General features: G+C 35.3%; 1 protein-coding gene and 1 long non-coding RNA gene across 2 annotated transcripts; one reads left to right on the forward strand and one right to left on the reverse strand.

Moving 5' to 3' along the window:
- Positions 1–1394: 1394 nt before the first annotated feature.
- LOC132130693 (rod cGMP-specific 3',5'-cyclic phosphodiesterase subunit beta-like) lies at positions 1395–10946 on the forward strand. The gene is made up of 22 exons (XM_059542484.1): positions 1395–2272; positions 3193–3345; positions 3624–3713; positions 3831–3971; positions 4078–4152; positions 4492–4556; positions 4665–4731; positions 4840–4887; positions 5155–5304; positions 5415–5558; positions 5648–5713; positions 5982–6128; positions 6208–6315; positions 6544–6653; positions 6748–6835; positions 6915–7015; positions 8873–8980; positions 9088–9151; positions 9228–9302; positions 9389–9472; positions 9605–9758; positions 10541–10946. The coding sequence occupies exons 1-22, from the start codon at positions 1802–1804 to the stop codon at positions 10600–10602; spliced, it is 2571 nt and encodes an 856-aa protein (XP_059398467.1). The 5' UTR covers positions 1395–1801; the 3' UTR covers positions 10603–10946.
- Positions 10947–13779: 2833 nt separating this feature from the next.
- LOC132130719 (uncharacterized) lies at positions 13780–14498 on the reverse strand. Its single transcript, XR_009428759.1, has 3 exons — positions 14307–14498; positions 13982–14036; positions 13780–13863 (listed from the first exon to the last, which is right to left on the reverse strand). It is a non-coding gene; the product is annotated as an uncharacterized LOC132130719 (long non-coding RNA).
- Positions 14499–14886: the final 388 nt, after the last annotated feature.

The following is a 14886-nucleotide window of genomic DNA, read 5'->3' on the forward strand; positions in this document are numbered from 1 at the left end:
AATAAAAGTATCTTACATAATACAATATAAATGTTTAAACAAGCATGAGCACATTAACGAAAATTGTACATAGGAATCTGTTATTCTAATCAATACATTGTTTGGTGATATCATATTGGTTATAGATCTGATGTGCTAATAAAGAGGTTGAGGTTCACACCCATTTCCTCAGGCTACTGATTTAGTTGCAATCTTTGTGTATAAGCAACTAACTGACAACTGGATACATTTGACTAGCAATCATTTACAGCTTCCATATGTGCACCAAAACAACAGAGATGTATCAGCTTTCACAGATGCACAGGACCTACCCTCAGGAGCCAAAGCTCTCACTTGTTTTGTGCACGTATGAAGCTATTAATATGCTGATAATCCTCATGACATTTTGCTTAAGATGGATACGAGGTCTTTATATAGAAATGAACTTTAACTCAACAAAAGGATTATAGGGATTATTTGTATTATTAATTATTCCATCTAGGCCCATATCCCTCAGTAGTTTTTATAAGGAGAATTTAGAATGCACCAAAAATATTTGAAATGCAGCATCAAACAGAGTGTCTTTCAGAGAGAGAAATACTGAGTGTCACATGTGGAAATCTAATTTATTAATTATTAACACAATTTATAATTTGTTCATTTTATTTTGTTTTAAGTGTATATAACTATACATCTGACACAGAATTTGTAGTTCAGGAGCAGAACAAAGACCAGGTTTCCAAACAAGCAGCATACATTTATTTAATTTCCTTTCATTGAAAAAAAACAACAACAACACTAGCTTTTTGTTTATGCCACTATAATGTATTCTTTTTGTAAATACTATACACTAATTATGTAATACTATACAGTGTTCATAATATTGGTACACAATGGCATATAAATCACAGTGTATTAGTTACAGATTGCAAATTATATATATATATATATATATATATATATATATATATATATATATATATATATATCTGTGGTGATCCCACTTTTATGCTAATCCATGTTACTGCTATAAAAATGGCAGTATTATACTTTCATAGAATGAAATACGGAGTTATTAAATCTTTTTGACAATAGTTATGGATGCTAATAATGTATTATTTGATCATTTTTCTCTGAAAATAGCATTGTAGTTTAGGCACAATATTAATATGCCGGTCTTTCTTTTGGTCTTTTTAAATGACTAATAATCACATACACTGAACATATGTTCTTTTTCATTTTTTAAGGAAAGCCCTTTCACTGTGCTCATGGTTGCAGTCAGAGTAAGAAGACAACTTGGGTGCTGAGATAATCAGCTAGTGGCCTGGTTAAATAGGGCTTAGTAATGAGGAGTGTATTTTTAATAAGAACGTAAAGAGCTTGTAGCACAAAGGCCATATGATTGAAACAAAGCATATGATTGTGCATTACCACTCACATACTTTATGATCATATAGCGTTTCCTCTGATACGGTTATTAAGGGCATATCTTCTCTTTCCAAGGACACAGAAAGCATTCAGAGGAGCACAGCGATCCATTTCAGCTTTAGTCTCAGGCTTTGATACAGGTCACCTGATCAGTTTTCCTAGAGCAGATCCTGATTCACCTTCAACACTATTAGGAAAACACCTTGCTGATGACAGCTAGATTGGACACGGGTTGCCCCTGCTGTGGCAGGCATCTCATCTCACGATTCTTCGTTTTCTCAACCATTTGAGGATTTTATGCTGTAAATATTCAGTTTTTGTCCAGAAAACTCATTTGAACTCTCTTTACTTGGCCATCACCTGCAGTACTGGGATTGGAGCAAAAGATCCCAAGATGAGTGTCAAAAAAGAAGACGTTGAGAAGTTCCTGGATGGAAATCCAGATTTTGCCAGGAGCTATTTCGATAAAAAGCTCAAACCTGGTGCTGTGGCCTCGATCATGCGAATACCAGAGTCTAAAGTGGACATGGACAGTTTTAAGGACATATGCTCGGTAGAGGAAGGAATGATATTCTACGATCTCATTACAGACATGCAGGAGAACGTCAATATGGAGAAGGTGATTTTTAAGATTCTGAAGCGGATCAGTGCTCTGATTCATGCCGACCGATGTAGCTTGTTCATGTATCGACAGCGAAACGGCGTCGCCGAGCTGGCCACTCGTCTCTTCAACGTTAATGAAAATTCTGAGCTTGATGACTGTGTGGTGCCTCCAGACTCTGAGATCGTCTTCCCTCTGGATATCGGTATAGTTGGATATGTGGCTCAAACCAAGAAGCCCATCAATGTAAAGGATGTAACACAGGTACAAAAGAAAACATTGCTTTTACAGCATCTGTAAACAGGTCAGAAACTGTAAAACTTGATTGAAAGAGACTAATGACTCTATTATACATTATTAGACTGCCGGTATGGTCATATTGTAAGGCTTGGCCAATCCTCTTGACATAATCCATTTATTTCAATATGCCATGACCCATGTCCAGCATGAAAGGAATTCACATGTGGCATTTATGCAATGACCAAATCTCCTCTCAGTAGTCACACTTAGAACAGATTGTTTATTTATTAAATCATTTGTACAATAGGTTGTGGGTTTTACAAGATTCCACAATTATTTCAATGTTTTATCTCTGCTGTATCAGTTATCTTGTTAAACAAGGGACAAACACTTAATTTTTGGTAACACTTTACAATAAGGTTCCATTAACATTAGTTAATTGCATTAGTTTACATGAACAATGTCATATGGTAACACTTTATTTTATGGTGTCCTTGTTACACATTACATGTACTTACATCAGTAATAACAATAAATTATGCATAATTGCATGCAACTGACCCTAAATCAAACCCTCATCCTAACCCTAGCCATATAGTAAGTACATGGAGTTCAATAATACTACCCAGTATTTAAATGTAGAATTACACTGTAACAAGAACATTCAAATCTGTTAGCATTATTTATTGGACTTGGAATAATGAATAGGTTTTATTAACTAACATTAACAAAGATTTGCAAATACTGTAACAAATGCATTTATCAATGCATTAACTAATGGTAACATTAAGTGTTACTAAAAAAACTTTTATCTACTTTCTAATATCCATTCAAATATCTTATTAGTCCATTAGCAGTAATGGTAGATAAATGTGCAAGTTAGTATAAATGTGTAGGGATAGTGTGTAATGTGCATGACAAAACTGACCTTGCTTTCACTGTAGGATAGTCACTTCAGCTCATTCGTTGATGAACTTACTGAATACACCACACGCAACATCTTGGCTGCCCCCATCATGAATGGGAAAGACATAGTAGCCATCATTATGGCAGTCAACAAGACTACTGGTCCCCATTTCACAGAGGAAGATGAGGATGTAAGTGTCTGTCTGCTGTTTGTGTCCACCACTATTATAAACACAATCTACAGTGGACTACAGTTAAAAATAGCACATTTTAAATGAGTTAACAAAATTAAGACAAGCATTTATCACATTTTAACTGACAATAATGCCTAAATGAGTTACAAAATTAAGAGTTACTAAAATATTGAAACGAGAGAGAGTAAAGACATACTTGTATATACTGAGCTGAGATGCATACTTGGCATTGTTATTTTCTTCCTTATTTTAATCTAAATTTCTTGTTTCAAAAGCTTTTTTTAAAGTATCTGAAAGTTGGCTCTCTGAACCTGAAGATTTTTCATCTGAGCTACCTTCATAACTGTGAAACACGTAAAGGACAGGTCAGTCTGCACAAGCTTGCAAAAACTAGCCGTAGGTGATGAAATTGTAAAAAAAAAAAAAAAAAATTAATTGAACAATATATAAATTAATGCAATTTTCCTATATCTCATGAATAGCTGCTGTTGTGGTCTGCTAACAAGGTGTTTGAAGAACTCACAGACATTGAACGACAGTTTCACAAAGCTTTGTACACAGTACGAGCCTATCTCAACTGTGACAGGTACTCTGTGGGCCTGCTGGACATGACCAAGGAAAAGGTATGTCGATCACTGTAATTGCCGAAAGGAACAGAGACTTCATGCTTGATTTAGAGGCTCTCCTGTCTCTTTCTAAGACTGGCCCGGTGGTTTTATTCTCTTGCAGGAGTTCTTTGATATTTGGCCAGTGTTGATGGGAGAGCAGCCACCTTATTCTGGCCCTGTTACTCCAGATGGAAGGGTAAGCTGCATTTTGTACAATTCAAATTACCCCAAAATCAAACTTGTTTGGACATTTACTCACTCTTATGTCATTGCAAATCCATTTGACTTTCTTGCGTCCCAGTTTGGAGCTTATTTATATTTTTTTATATTTTCCAAACAGTAACATCTGTGGTCACCATTAACTTTTGCAGCTTCGACATTTTGGACATTACTTAATTTATTTGTGAAAGAAAGTCATCTAGATTTGGAATGGCATAATAAATGTTGATATAATATAAAATTTGGGGGAAGAACTATACATTTAAAGTCTCTAAAATGCTTATAAAATCAAACTTTTATCTTTCGGTTTACTTAGGAAATAATTTTCTACAAAATTATTGACTATATTTTGCACGGAAAAGAGGACATCAAGGTCATACCGTACGTTTTCCTGTTTTTCTTCTAGTAACCAACATGTTATAGCCAGAGTGTGCATTATAATTACAAAATTATAAAGCATTATAAAAACACAATTTTCTTTTCCAACAGAAACCCACCTGCGGATCATTGGGCTTTGGTTAGTGGATTACCTACATATGTTGCAGAAAGTGGATTTGTAAGTGATTTCTTTATTGCTTTGGGAATAAAGTATGGTTGATTTTTGAAAAGTTAAGTATTTTATTACATACAGTATTAATTTATTCATTTCTGATGTGTATTCAAGATTTGCAACATCATGAATGCAGCAGCAGATGAAATGTTCAACTTTCAGGTATGTTAATTTTTTTACTATCTAAAACTGGGATCCTCAAATCTGCCCTGCAGAGTTAAGCTCAAACCCTGATCAAACTTACTTACCTGTGATGATTTTTATGGATTTAATGAAGACCTTGATGAGCTCGCTCAGGTGTGTTTGATTAGGGTTGAAGCTAAACTCTGCAGGGCATTGGTCCTCCAGGGCAAGATTTGAGAAGCCCTAAAACATTGGAGTGGTTGAAGTTCCCTTGGCTTGCATTAATAACGCTTTGGGTTTCTGTAGACGGAAGCTCTGGATGAAAGTGGATGGACCATCAAGAATGTGCTGTCTCTGCCGATTGTCAACAAAAAAGAAGAAATTGTTGGTGTTGCAACTTTCTACAACAGGAAGGACGGCAAACCATTTGATGAACATGATGAACAACTCATGGAGGTAAAATTGATAGATTGATTGGTAGCATTACTGAGAATGATCATTTACTGACTGAATTCAAAAACCACTGATTTGTTGACTAACAGAACAATGCGTTGCTGTCTTAACAGGCTTTGACACAGTTTCTGGGCTGGTCAGTCCTCAACACAGACACCTATGACAAAATGAATAAGCTGGAGAACAGGAAGGACATTGCCCAGGACATGGTGCTGTACCATGTCAAATGTCGAGATGATGAGATTCAAAACATCCTTGTAAGTTTATACTTTTACTTTATTATTTTATTCTATTTTTTATTTTATATTATTATTCATTTTTTTCCTCTTTGGTATTTCTATTCTAGAAAACAAGAGAATATTTTGACAGAGAACCAAGAGACTGTGAGGAGGAAGAGCTTTTGGAAATTCTGGTACGCTGAACTGCTTATTAATTAAAGATTTTGAAATTACAGGCTGATCTTACTCTTCTTAGATAGATAAGATAAAGTCGCCTTTAATAGAAATTCATCATTTAAAACCTTACAGATGCTTTCAGATATGTATATTGTGATTCTCTCCATATACTAATTAAGTTTAAGATGTGCTGTTATTCAAAATATGTTGCTTATTTTATCCTTTTGCATTGGTTTATGTTTCTAAAAAATCTATCTGACTTTTGTTTTATTATTTTTCATGCAGAAAAAAGAGCTGCCGGGTCCAAATAAGTTTGAGATCTACGCGTTCCATTTTTCAGACTTTGACTGCACTGAAAGGGAACTTGTAATGTGTGGGATTCAGATGTACTATGAAGTTGGAGTGGTTAAAAAGTTCCAGGTCCCTCAGGAGGTAAATTTGATGGAGACACCTGATTTGTGTCATGAAGCATCATGGAATTCCATAAGATTGGCTGCTTTTTTCTTGTTAGGTTTTGGTAAGATTCATGTACTCAGTGAGCAAAGGCTACAGGAAAATCACCTACCACAACTGGCGCCATGGCTTCAATGTTGGGCAAACCATGTTCACTTTACTCACGGTATGACCTGCCTATCTTATTTTTACTTAGGATTACTTGTTTAGGGTCCAAACTAAATGTAGGTTGTTAATTTTCATATTTAAAATTAAAGTATGAAAAATAATTTCTAACATAATGAAAGTTTTGTTGATCCAGTTTCAGACAAACAGGTTTTTGCATCTTTGTTGTTCATGTCACATTTTTGATACACATACTAAAAATCATGAAAACATTTTTTTATGGTGCCAGACAGGCAAACTGAAGCGGTATTACACAGATTTGGAGGTGATGGCCATGATCACTGCCGGCTTCCTGCATGATATCGACCACAGAGGCACAAATAATCTCTACCAAGTGAAGTCAGTAAATACTACTACTATTTCTGCCAGTACTTGTACTATTATTGCTTCTGCTAATATTAATCATCATCACATTTGTATGTTTTGTGATAAGGTCCCAAAATCCTCTGGCCAAGCTGCATGGATCTTCCATTCTAGAGAGGCATCACTTGGAATTTGGCAAATTCTTGTTAGGCGAAGAGGTTTAGGCAACCTGTCCAGAATGAGAGCCTTAGTGTTAATTTGGTTTGATCCTCCTAACATATGTTTTCTTCTTCTTAGTCATTAAACATCTTCCAGAACCTCAACAGAAGACAAACGGAGCATGTCTTCCATCTCATTGACATTGCCATTATTGCAACTGATCTTGCATTGTACTTCAAGTAAGGTTTGACAATATATCATAGTAGTATGTTTTAAAGTCTCTTGAATATAATTACTGTAGGTTAAAGGAATTTTTCACTCAACAATGAAAATGCATTAATTACTTATCACTATGTGATTTCAAACTCATATACACTTACTTTTTTCTTCATCTGTTTATATACAACCCGAATTCTGGAAAAGTTGGGACGTTTTTTAAATTTTAATAAAATGAAAACTAAAGGAATTTCAAATCACATGAGCCAATATTTTATTCACAATAGAACATAGATAACGTAGCAAATGTTTAAACTGAGAAATTTTACACTTTTATCCACTTAATTAGCTCATTTAAAATGTAATGCCTGCTACAGGTCTCAAAAAAATTTGGCACGGGGGCAACAAATGGCTAAAAAAGCAAGCAGTTTTAAAAAGATTCAGCTGGGAGAACATCTAGTGATTAATTAAGTTAATTGATATCAGGTCTGTAACATGATTAGCTATAAAAGCTTTGTCTTAGAGAAGCAGAGTCTCTCAGAAGTAAAGATGGGCAGAGGCTCTCCAATCTGTGAAAGACTGCGTAAAAAAATTGTGGAAAACTTTAAAAACAATGTTCCTCAACGTCAAATTGCAAAGGCTTTGCAAATCTCATCATCTACAGTGCATAACATCATCAAAAGATTCAGAGAAACTGGAGAAATCTCTGTGCGTAAGGGACAAGGCCGGAGACCTTTATTGGATGCCCGTGGTCTTCGGGCGCTCAGACGACACTGCATCACTCATCGGCATGATTGTGTCAATGACATTACTAAATGGGCCCAGGAATACTTTCAGAAACCACTGTCGGTAAACACAATCCGCCGTGCCATCAGCAGATGCCAACTAAAGCTCTATCATGCAAAAAGGAAGCCATATGTGAACATGGTCCAGAAGCGCCGTCGTGTCCTGTGGGCCAAGGCTCATTTAAAATGGACTATTTCAAAGTGGAATAGTGTTTTATGGTCAGACGAGTCCAAATTTGACATTCTTGTTGGAAATCACGGACGCCGTGTCCTCCGGGCTAAAGAGGAGGGAGACCTTCCAGCATGTTATCAGCGTTCAGTTCAAAAGCCAGCATCTCTGATGGTATGGGGGTGCATAAGTGCATACGGTATGGGCAGCTTGCATGTTTTGGAAGGCTCTGTGAATGCTGAAAGGTATACAAAGGTTTTAGAGCAACATATGCTTCCCTCCAAACAACGTCTATTTCAGGGAAGGCCTTGTTTATTTCAGCAGGACAATGCAAAACCACATACTGCAGCTATAACAACAGAATGGCTTCGTCGTAGAAGAGTCCGGGTGCTAACCTGGCCTGCCTGCAGTCCAGATCTTTCACCTATAGAGAACATTTGGCGCATCATTAAACGAAAAATACGTCAAAGACGACCACGAACTCTTCAGCAGCTGGAAATCTATATAAGGCAAGAATGGGACCAAATTCCAACAGCAAAACTCCAGCAACTCATAGCCTCAATGCCCAGACGTCTTCAAACTGTTTTGAAAAGAAAAGGAGATGCTACACCATGGTAAACATGCCCCGTCCAACTATTTTGAGACCTGTAGCAGAAATCAAAATTGAAATGAGCTCATTTTGTGCATAAAATTGTAAACTTTCTCAGTTTAAACATTTGCTATGTTATCTATGTTCTATAGTGAATAAAATATTGGCTCATGTGATTTGAAAGTCTTTTAGTTTTCATTTTATTAAAATTTAAAAAACGTCCCAACTTTTCCGGAATTCGGGTTGTAGTGAAAGTTTATAGTGACCAATGCTGTTCATTTAAAGAAGTGAAACTAAATGTAAAGCTAAAATGAGACAAAACTTTTCTACCCTAAAGAAAGAGAACAATGTTCCAGAAAATTGTGGATCTCTCTGAGACATATGAAGATCAGAAGAAATGGGTGGACTTCATGTCTCTTGAAACAACAAGGAAAGAAATTGTAATGTAAGTTTGTCAATTTACAACTTGCGCTTGGGATTTCAGCATAATACATCTCTTAAAAAATAATCAATTTGGATTTGCATGTTTTTATATTTTAAATAATTGAACAGGGCCATGATGATGACAGCATGCGACCTCTCAGCTATCGCAAAACCATGGGAGGTGCAGAGCAAGGTAAGAGATGTCAAATGTAGAATAACTACAGTTTTGCTTCTCAGCAATATACAAAATGTAATTTCTCCCATCCTAGGTCGCCCTCTCTGTAGCAGCTGAATTCTGGGAGCAGGGTGATCTTGAGAGGACTGTTCTTGAGCAACAACCTATCGTGAGTACCTGAATCTAATATTGGTGGTTGGGCTGCTACCATTGGTGGAAAAAAAACAATCATGTGGTATTTGTCTTTTAATGTAGCCCATGATGGACAGGAACAAAGCCGCAGAGCTGCCAAAGCTTCAGTGTGGTTTTATCGACTTTGTCTGTACTTTTGTCTACAAGGTACCTTTATGAATGAAGGGAATTTATCTTTTTGTTGTTGTTTGTTTTAAGAAATGAATGAATGAATCATTCTCACTTTAAAAAAAAAAAAATACGATTAATTGGCAGCCCCTCCCTCTTTGTTTTCCATAGGAGTTTTCTCGTTTTCACCACGAGATCCAGCCAATGTATGATGGCATTCTGAACAACCGGAAGCATTGGAAAGAGAGGCAGGAGGAATATGAGGCAAAACTAAAGGCAATGGAGGAGGCAGCTCAGGCCAAACAGGAAGCAGCTGCTAAAAATGGTTTGAATTTTTATCGTTTGCTTAAGATTTTTTTGATTCAACTTTATCCTTTGTTCACTGTATTTCTACTAAATAAGAAAGAACCAACATTCAGACCCTCTTATATTGTAGCTCATTTTCAGGTTGACATATAACATAATATACATTTTTATAAAAAAAAATCTCTAATATTGTGAAATATTATTATATTATTATATTTTAAAATAAAGTGTAATTTATTAATGTGATGGCAAAGCAATTTATAGCATTCATTACTCCAGTCTTCAGTGTCACATGATCCTTCAGAAATCATTCTAATATGCCGATTTGCTTTATTATACAGAATTTAAGTATTATATTTTTGTAACATAAATAACTTTACTGTCACTTTGATCAGTTTAATTTATCCTTGCATCAGAATAAAAGCCAAAAAACAAATAACTGAAAAACTGACATGCTACATGGCCAACAGTATGTAGAGACCCAAAATCCACACCTAAACAGATATACACATTAATAGGCAAAACAGTCCTCACTTTACTGCTATAAAAAGGGTAATGTAGTCTGTTAACTTGAAAAAACACACACACATTGACTTCCAAAAAAAGAACCCATCACAAAAAGCTAACCTGAGGAACATGCAATTAAATCAAGAACTTCATTGGCCATCAAAAAGCCCAGACCTGAACTAGAATAGCCGGTAACAAAAATGTGTCCACATCCTGTCGGCCATATATTGTATGATATGATGCATTTCTTTCATTCTGATTATTTGTGTTTCTTTCTGTATGGTTTCTCTACAGCTGCAAACTCTAACAGCACCAGTGGATCAGGATCAGGATCCAAGACCTGCTCTATCTGCTAGAGAAAAGACAATGTTACAGAGGGCAAGGCAGTTTGAAATGCAACCTAGCCTCTATAGGACATCCCACAGATCAACACCACACTTAGATCTGATCAAGAGTGAGTGGGAAAACACTATCAATGCATTATATGCTATCAGCAAGCCACAAGACCACCTGCTAACAAAAACACACATCGGATCTTGCCTACAGTTAGCATTACTGTTTCACTGTATTTCCTTTGGGTCAAAGTGTTCAAGCATTTTTATTGGATGATAATTAGTTTCATTTAATCACAATGCAGACTTATATGTACTACAGGAAATTTCAGAGGTGAATATTGAAAAAATGGTTTTGATTTTCAAAACAAAAAAAAAGTTTATTCTATTTTTTTCTCCATGCAATCAAAGATGCTAGCATCACCTATAAATTCAATTTATGGATAGGATTTAATTTATCAGCTGATATTTAATATCAAGCAGGTCCATGACAAGTTGTTGACAAAAAATATGTACAGAAAGTATTTGTAATTCCAAGATAACTTTTCCTCCATTTTGTAATTGCAATTTGTCTAATTTGCTGTCACCTGCTACTTTCACTGAATATCAGAAAACAAAGGCCATTATATGAGTGATACGTATTTTGTCTGTCATTTATTCCCTCTAAAAGTAATCACATTGTACAGATTGAAGCTAATGTTGCAGGTTGCTAAATTTGAGAAGATAGGTGACAGACCTTAGTGCGCAACAAAATATAGCTTCTGGTAAGCTAAATGGCAGAATACAGTGGTGGTCAGCATATATAAAGATTGGGTTTAAAGTTATAGTTCGACATTTTTTTTTTCACTCAAGCCGACAGGTAATACGCAATTGTCCTTCAGATTTATTTACATCAAGTGCTGTCATGGGTGTGTTTTACTGAGCAAGGTCCCGTTACTCAGTGTCTCCGCTGTTGGGACATGCGTTCACAGAGAAAACTAATTCCAGTGGCCTTGATTTCATTCATCTATTCTAAGCTGACCTGTCATCACACTGAACCTTGAGAAGTCTGTGATTAAATTCAGGAAGGTATTCAGAACCAGGCAATTTTTTTTCTTCTCGTGTCAGACTTTTTTTTTTTTTTTTGTGGTAGGAATCAAGTTTCTCTTTCACTAATTGTCTATAAAACATGGTAAAAACATCAGTTGCGAATCTAATTGTGTAAATATACAAAATGTATTTTTTAATTTTATGAGGTATGACTTTACATACTGTTAAAAAGTAAATATTGCAAAGGTGTGTTTTAGTGCACTTAATGAATTTTACAAGCTTATTATACAAAATTGCTGCTTCTGTTTCACATATTATAAAGGTTTAATTTAAGTAGCGGAGAACCAGGCAGTAGCAATGAAAATTTATGTTTAAATCAATGTGTCAGATCTGACAGCAAAGCCCCTATAATAAGACTTATTCAGTCTTTTGAATTTGACACAAGTGTGATTTACTTGCAGAGCAAGTTTAATATTTTTTGACATGAATTTGATTATTATAAAAATCCAGCATAAAATATGGACGATTCCAATTAAATTGGTAAACATTAAGCTTCACTTCTGTATGCTCAATACCACGATAATTAAAGCATATATTTTTATGAACTTTGTGTTTTTTCTTAGTACTCAGATTGACTAATTCAAATAAATGATGTTTTTATTTATCAAAGCATACAGGGGGAAATGTATCACGTTACAACAGGAAATGCTTCAGGAAAAGCACCAAAGCAGCATATTAGAATGATTTCAGAAGGATCTTGTGAGACCGGCATAATAGCTGCTGAAAATTTTGCTTTAAAGAGACTTATTTCAGAAACATGAACAAAACTTACAGACCGGTAGTGGATTAAAGCTATAACAATATTAATTTGAGACAACTGTTATTCAAACTACAAAGGATTTGATTCTCTTCACACAACTGCTCAGTGAGTCACTCAGAAAGAAAGCCTCTTATCCCATGAGAACTATCAGCAGATTCCACCCTTCCCTTCCTAGATAACGGAGTGTCATCTGCAAAGGTTATCTGAACATCCCTACACATTCCATTTCCCAATAAATCCTCTGACAATATTCTTACAAGACGTACACTATTTTTGTCTCTGTTAAAGTCATGGCAGTTTTGGGTTTTTAGATAAACTCAGAAGAAATGTTGTTTATAAATGAAGGAAAGCAGAGTTTCTAAACAAATATTTATCTCGCTTTTTTAAATAGTTAATGAAGTGCAGCACCGCAGCTAAGTAGCTGTGAAGCATTCGTGCAAAATCAGCACTTGTGTTGTATTGGCTTGACCTAAATCCTGGGATTTATGCTAAACCACGGTCAGGTTATACAATCGTCCTCCCTCTATAAATGTCACCAGAGCAGTGCAGAAAAGACAAAACCGTCCTCAACACATTCTCAGAGAATGATCTTGGTTTGTCATGCTTATAAATGTAATCCAACCAAATTAAAAATGTTTTTTTTTTCTTGCTGAATGCTAGATGCATATATTTAGAATTATCTGAATAATGGCAATGAGGAAAAAGAAAACATACAAGAATATTTTTACCTTCGGTCTTTATTGAAAATAAAAATTAGGTTCATTGTGATTCATTGCATTTGGTGCTGGAATAGATACATCATGGATATTTACTTCAGAATGGTGTCAGAGTTTGCTGTGGAGAAAAAAAAAATTAAGAAATTTTAATATTTTGAATTATTTGTGGTCAAGTTACCACCCTGTAGCCTGTGAGAAAAAATACATCCCCTGAAATTCCTTTCCATGAACAGCACTACTCTGCACTTGATTCACTGAATATTTTCAATGAATAACTTTTAACCCAAAGTTACTTTTCAAGTAGGTGAAAACTGACATGCTACTGTACATAATGAGACACTGTTAATGTATCACAAAATCAAAAAGAGCACTAATTTCTTTCTTCAAACACCATTTCAGCATTACTGTATCTCCCCTCTGCATAACGCTGGTTAATGTAAACTATTCACATTCACAGAAACACAAAGATCAGAAACTGACAGGTGGGCCAAGGTTAAAATACCACCAAAAAAAACTACAAAATTTTTTTTTGTAACATTATTGATATATTTTATTCTTGTTATATCGTAGTATAAAATTGTGTGTGTGTAAATACACACAGAGAGAGAGAGTGTTACAAACCTTCAGACAGCTGTTTGTAAATGCGCTCTTGTTCTTCCCTGAGTTTCTTCTCTTCCTCCTCAACCTTCCTTTCTTCAGCAGCAATGGGCTTCAGATAATCTGGTGAGCAAATTAATTTTAAAAAACCCAATAAGACAATTAATTTAACTGAGGCAGAAAAGGCAACACAAAAGCCTGTTTCAAAATACCAAAATGTCACCGTAACTCAAACACTTACCATATCTCTGCTTCCCATAAATTAATCCAACTAGCAAGGCTGACCATCTTGCTGTCTGAAATCAGAGAATGAAAGCTTCTGGTTTGTTTACTGGTGAGCTTGAAAAAGGATTTTACAGGCCACTCTTGTATTTTACAAATCAATTTCTTTATTGAATACGACTAAAACTGAACATTAACTTTGGGAAAATAGAGTTTTAATGATGTTTGGCTCGAACTCTAGGACAACAGCACACAAATGTTCAAGTTTAGTCGTTTCCCTTATTCACATTTGACACGTTCATTCGCAACACGTCATGGTACCCATATTAGATAGTACTACTGACCTTGCATTGTTGTGGTTAGGCAATAGGCTAACACGATTAGCTTATCCACCGGCTGTCTGCAGATTTTATGCTAAGCTAACACATTAGCGTTGACTACTTGCTGAGGATAAATGAAAGACGCTACTATAAACTATAAAAACTAGCTGTTTCTGAATATAAAACACAATTTGAGAGTCATCTTGCTATTAGAAGCTATACCTTAATAAGCGGGGAGACCTGTACGGGAGGAACCATATTTGACTTGAACGGATCTCTTCAGGCAGGAGAAACAGAGGAAGTCCTCTCTGCTGTCAGTTGGCTACACTGTACCAGGACTTTGACTGTACTCGGTACATGTCCATCAACTTGCCTGTTTTGTCACCATTTTTAAATATAAACGATAATGATAATAAATTCAAACCTTTTTAGAAGTTCACTTAAATATTTAAAGAATAAAGAGTTTTTTAAAGAATAAATATTCAGCTCAATCTCTCAGTTAATATATGGTATTAATTAATTCGTTCGTTCATTCATTTGTTATGCTTTTTAGTAGTAGTAGTATTGTTGCTTACAATTTTAACAACCATTTGACTTCGTCTTA

Source organism: Carassius carassius, chromosome 47 (genome assembly GCF_963082965.1).
Source record: "Carassius carassius chromosome 47, fCarCar2.1, whole genome shotgun sequence".
NCBI lineage: Eukaryota > Metazoa > Chordata > Actinopteri > Cypriniformes > Cyprinidae > Carassius > Carassius carassius.

Bases quoted from the DNA above. Each gene is read 5' to 3' on its own strand.
- LOC132130693 (XM_059542484.1), top strand. From the start codon at position 1,802: ATGAGTGTCAAAAAAGAAGACGTTGAGAAGTTCCTGGATGGAAATCCA. The intron at 3,714-3,830 runs GTCAGTCTGCAC...TCTCATGAATAG, and splicing joins GTGAAACACGTAAAGGACAG to CTGCTGTTGTGGTCTGCTAA. The intron at 8,981-9,087 runs GTAAGTTTGTCA...ATAATTGAACAG, and splicing joins ACAAGGAAAGAAATTGTAAT to GGCCATGATGATGACAGCAT.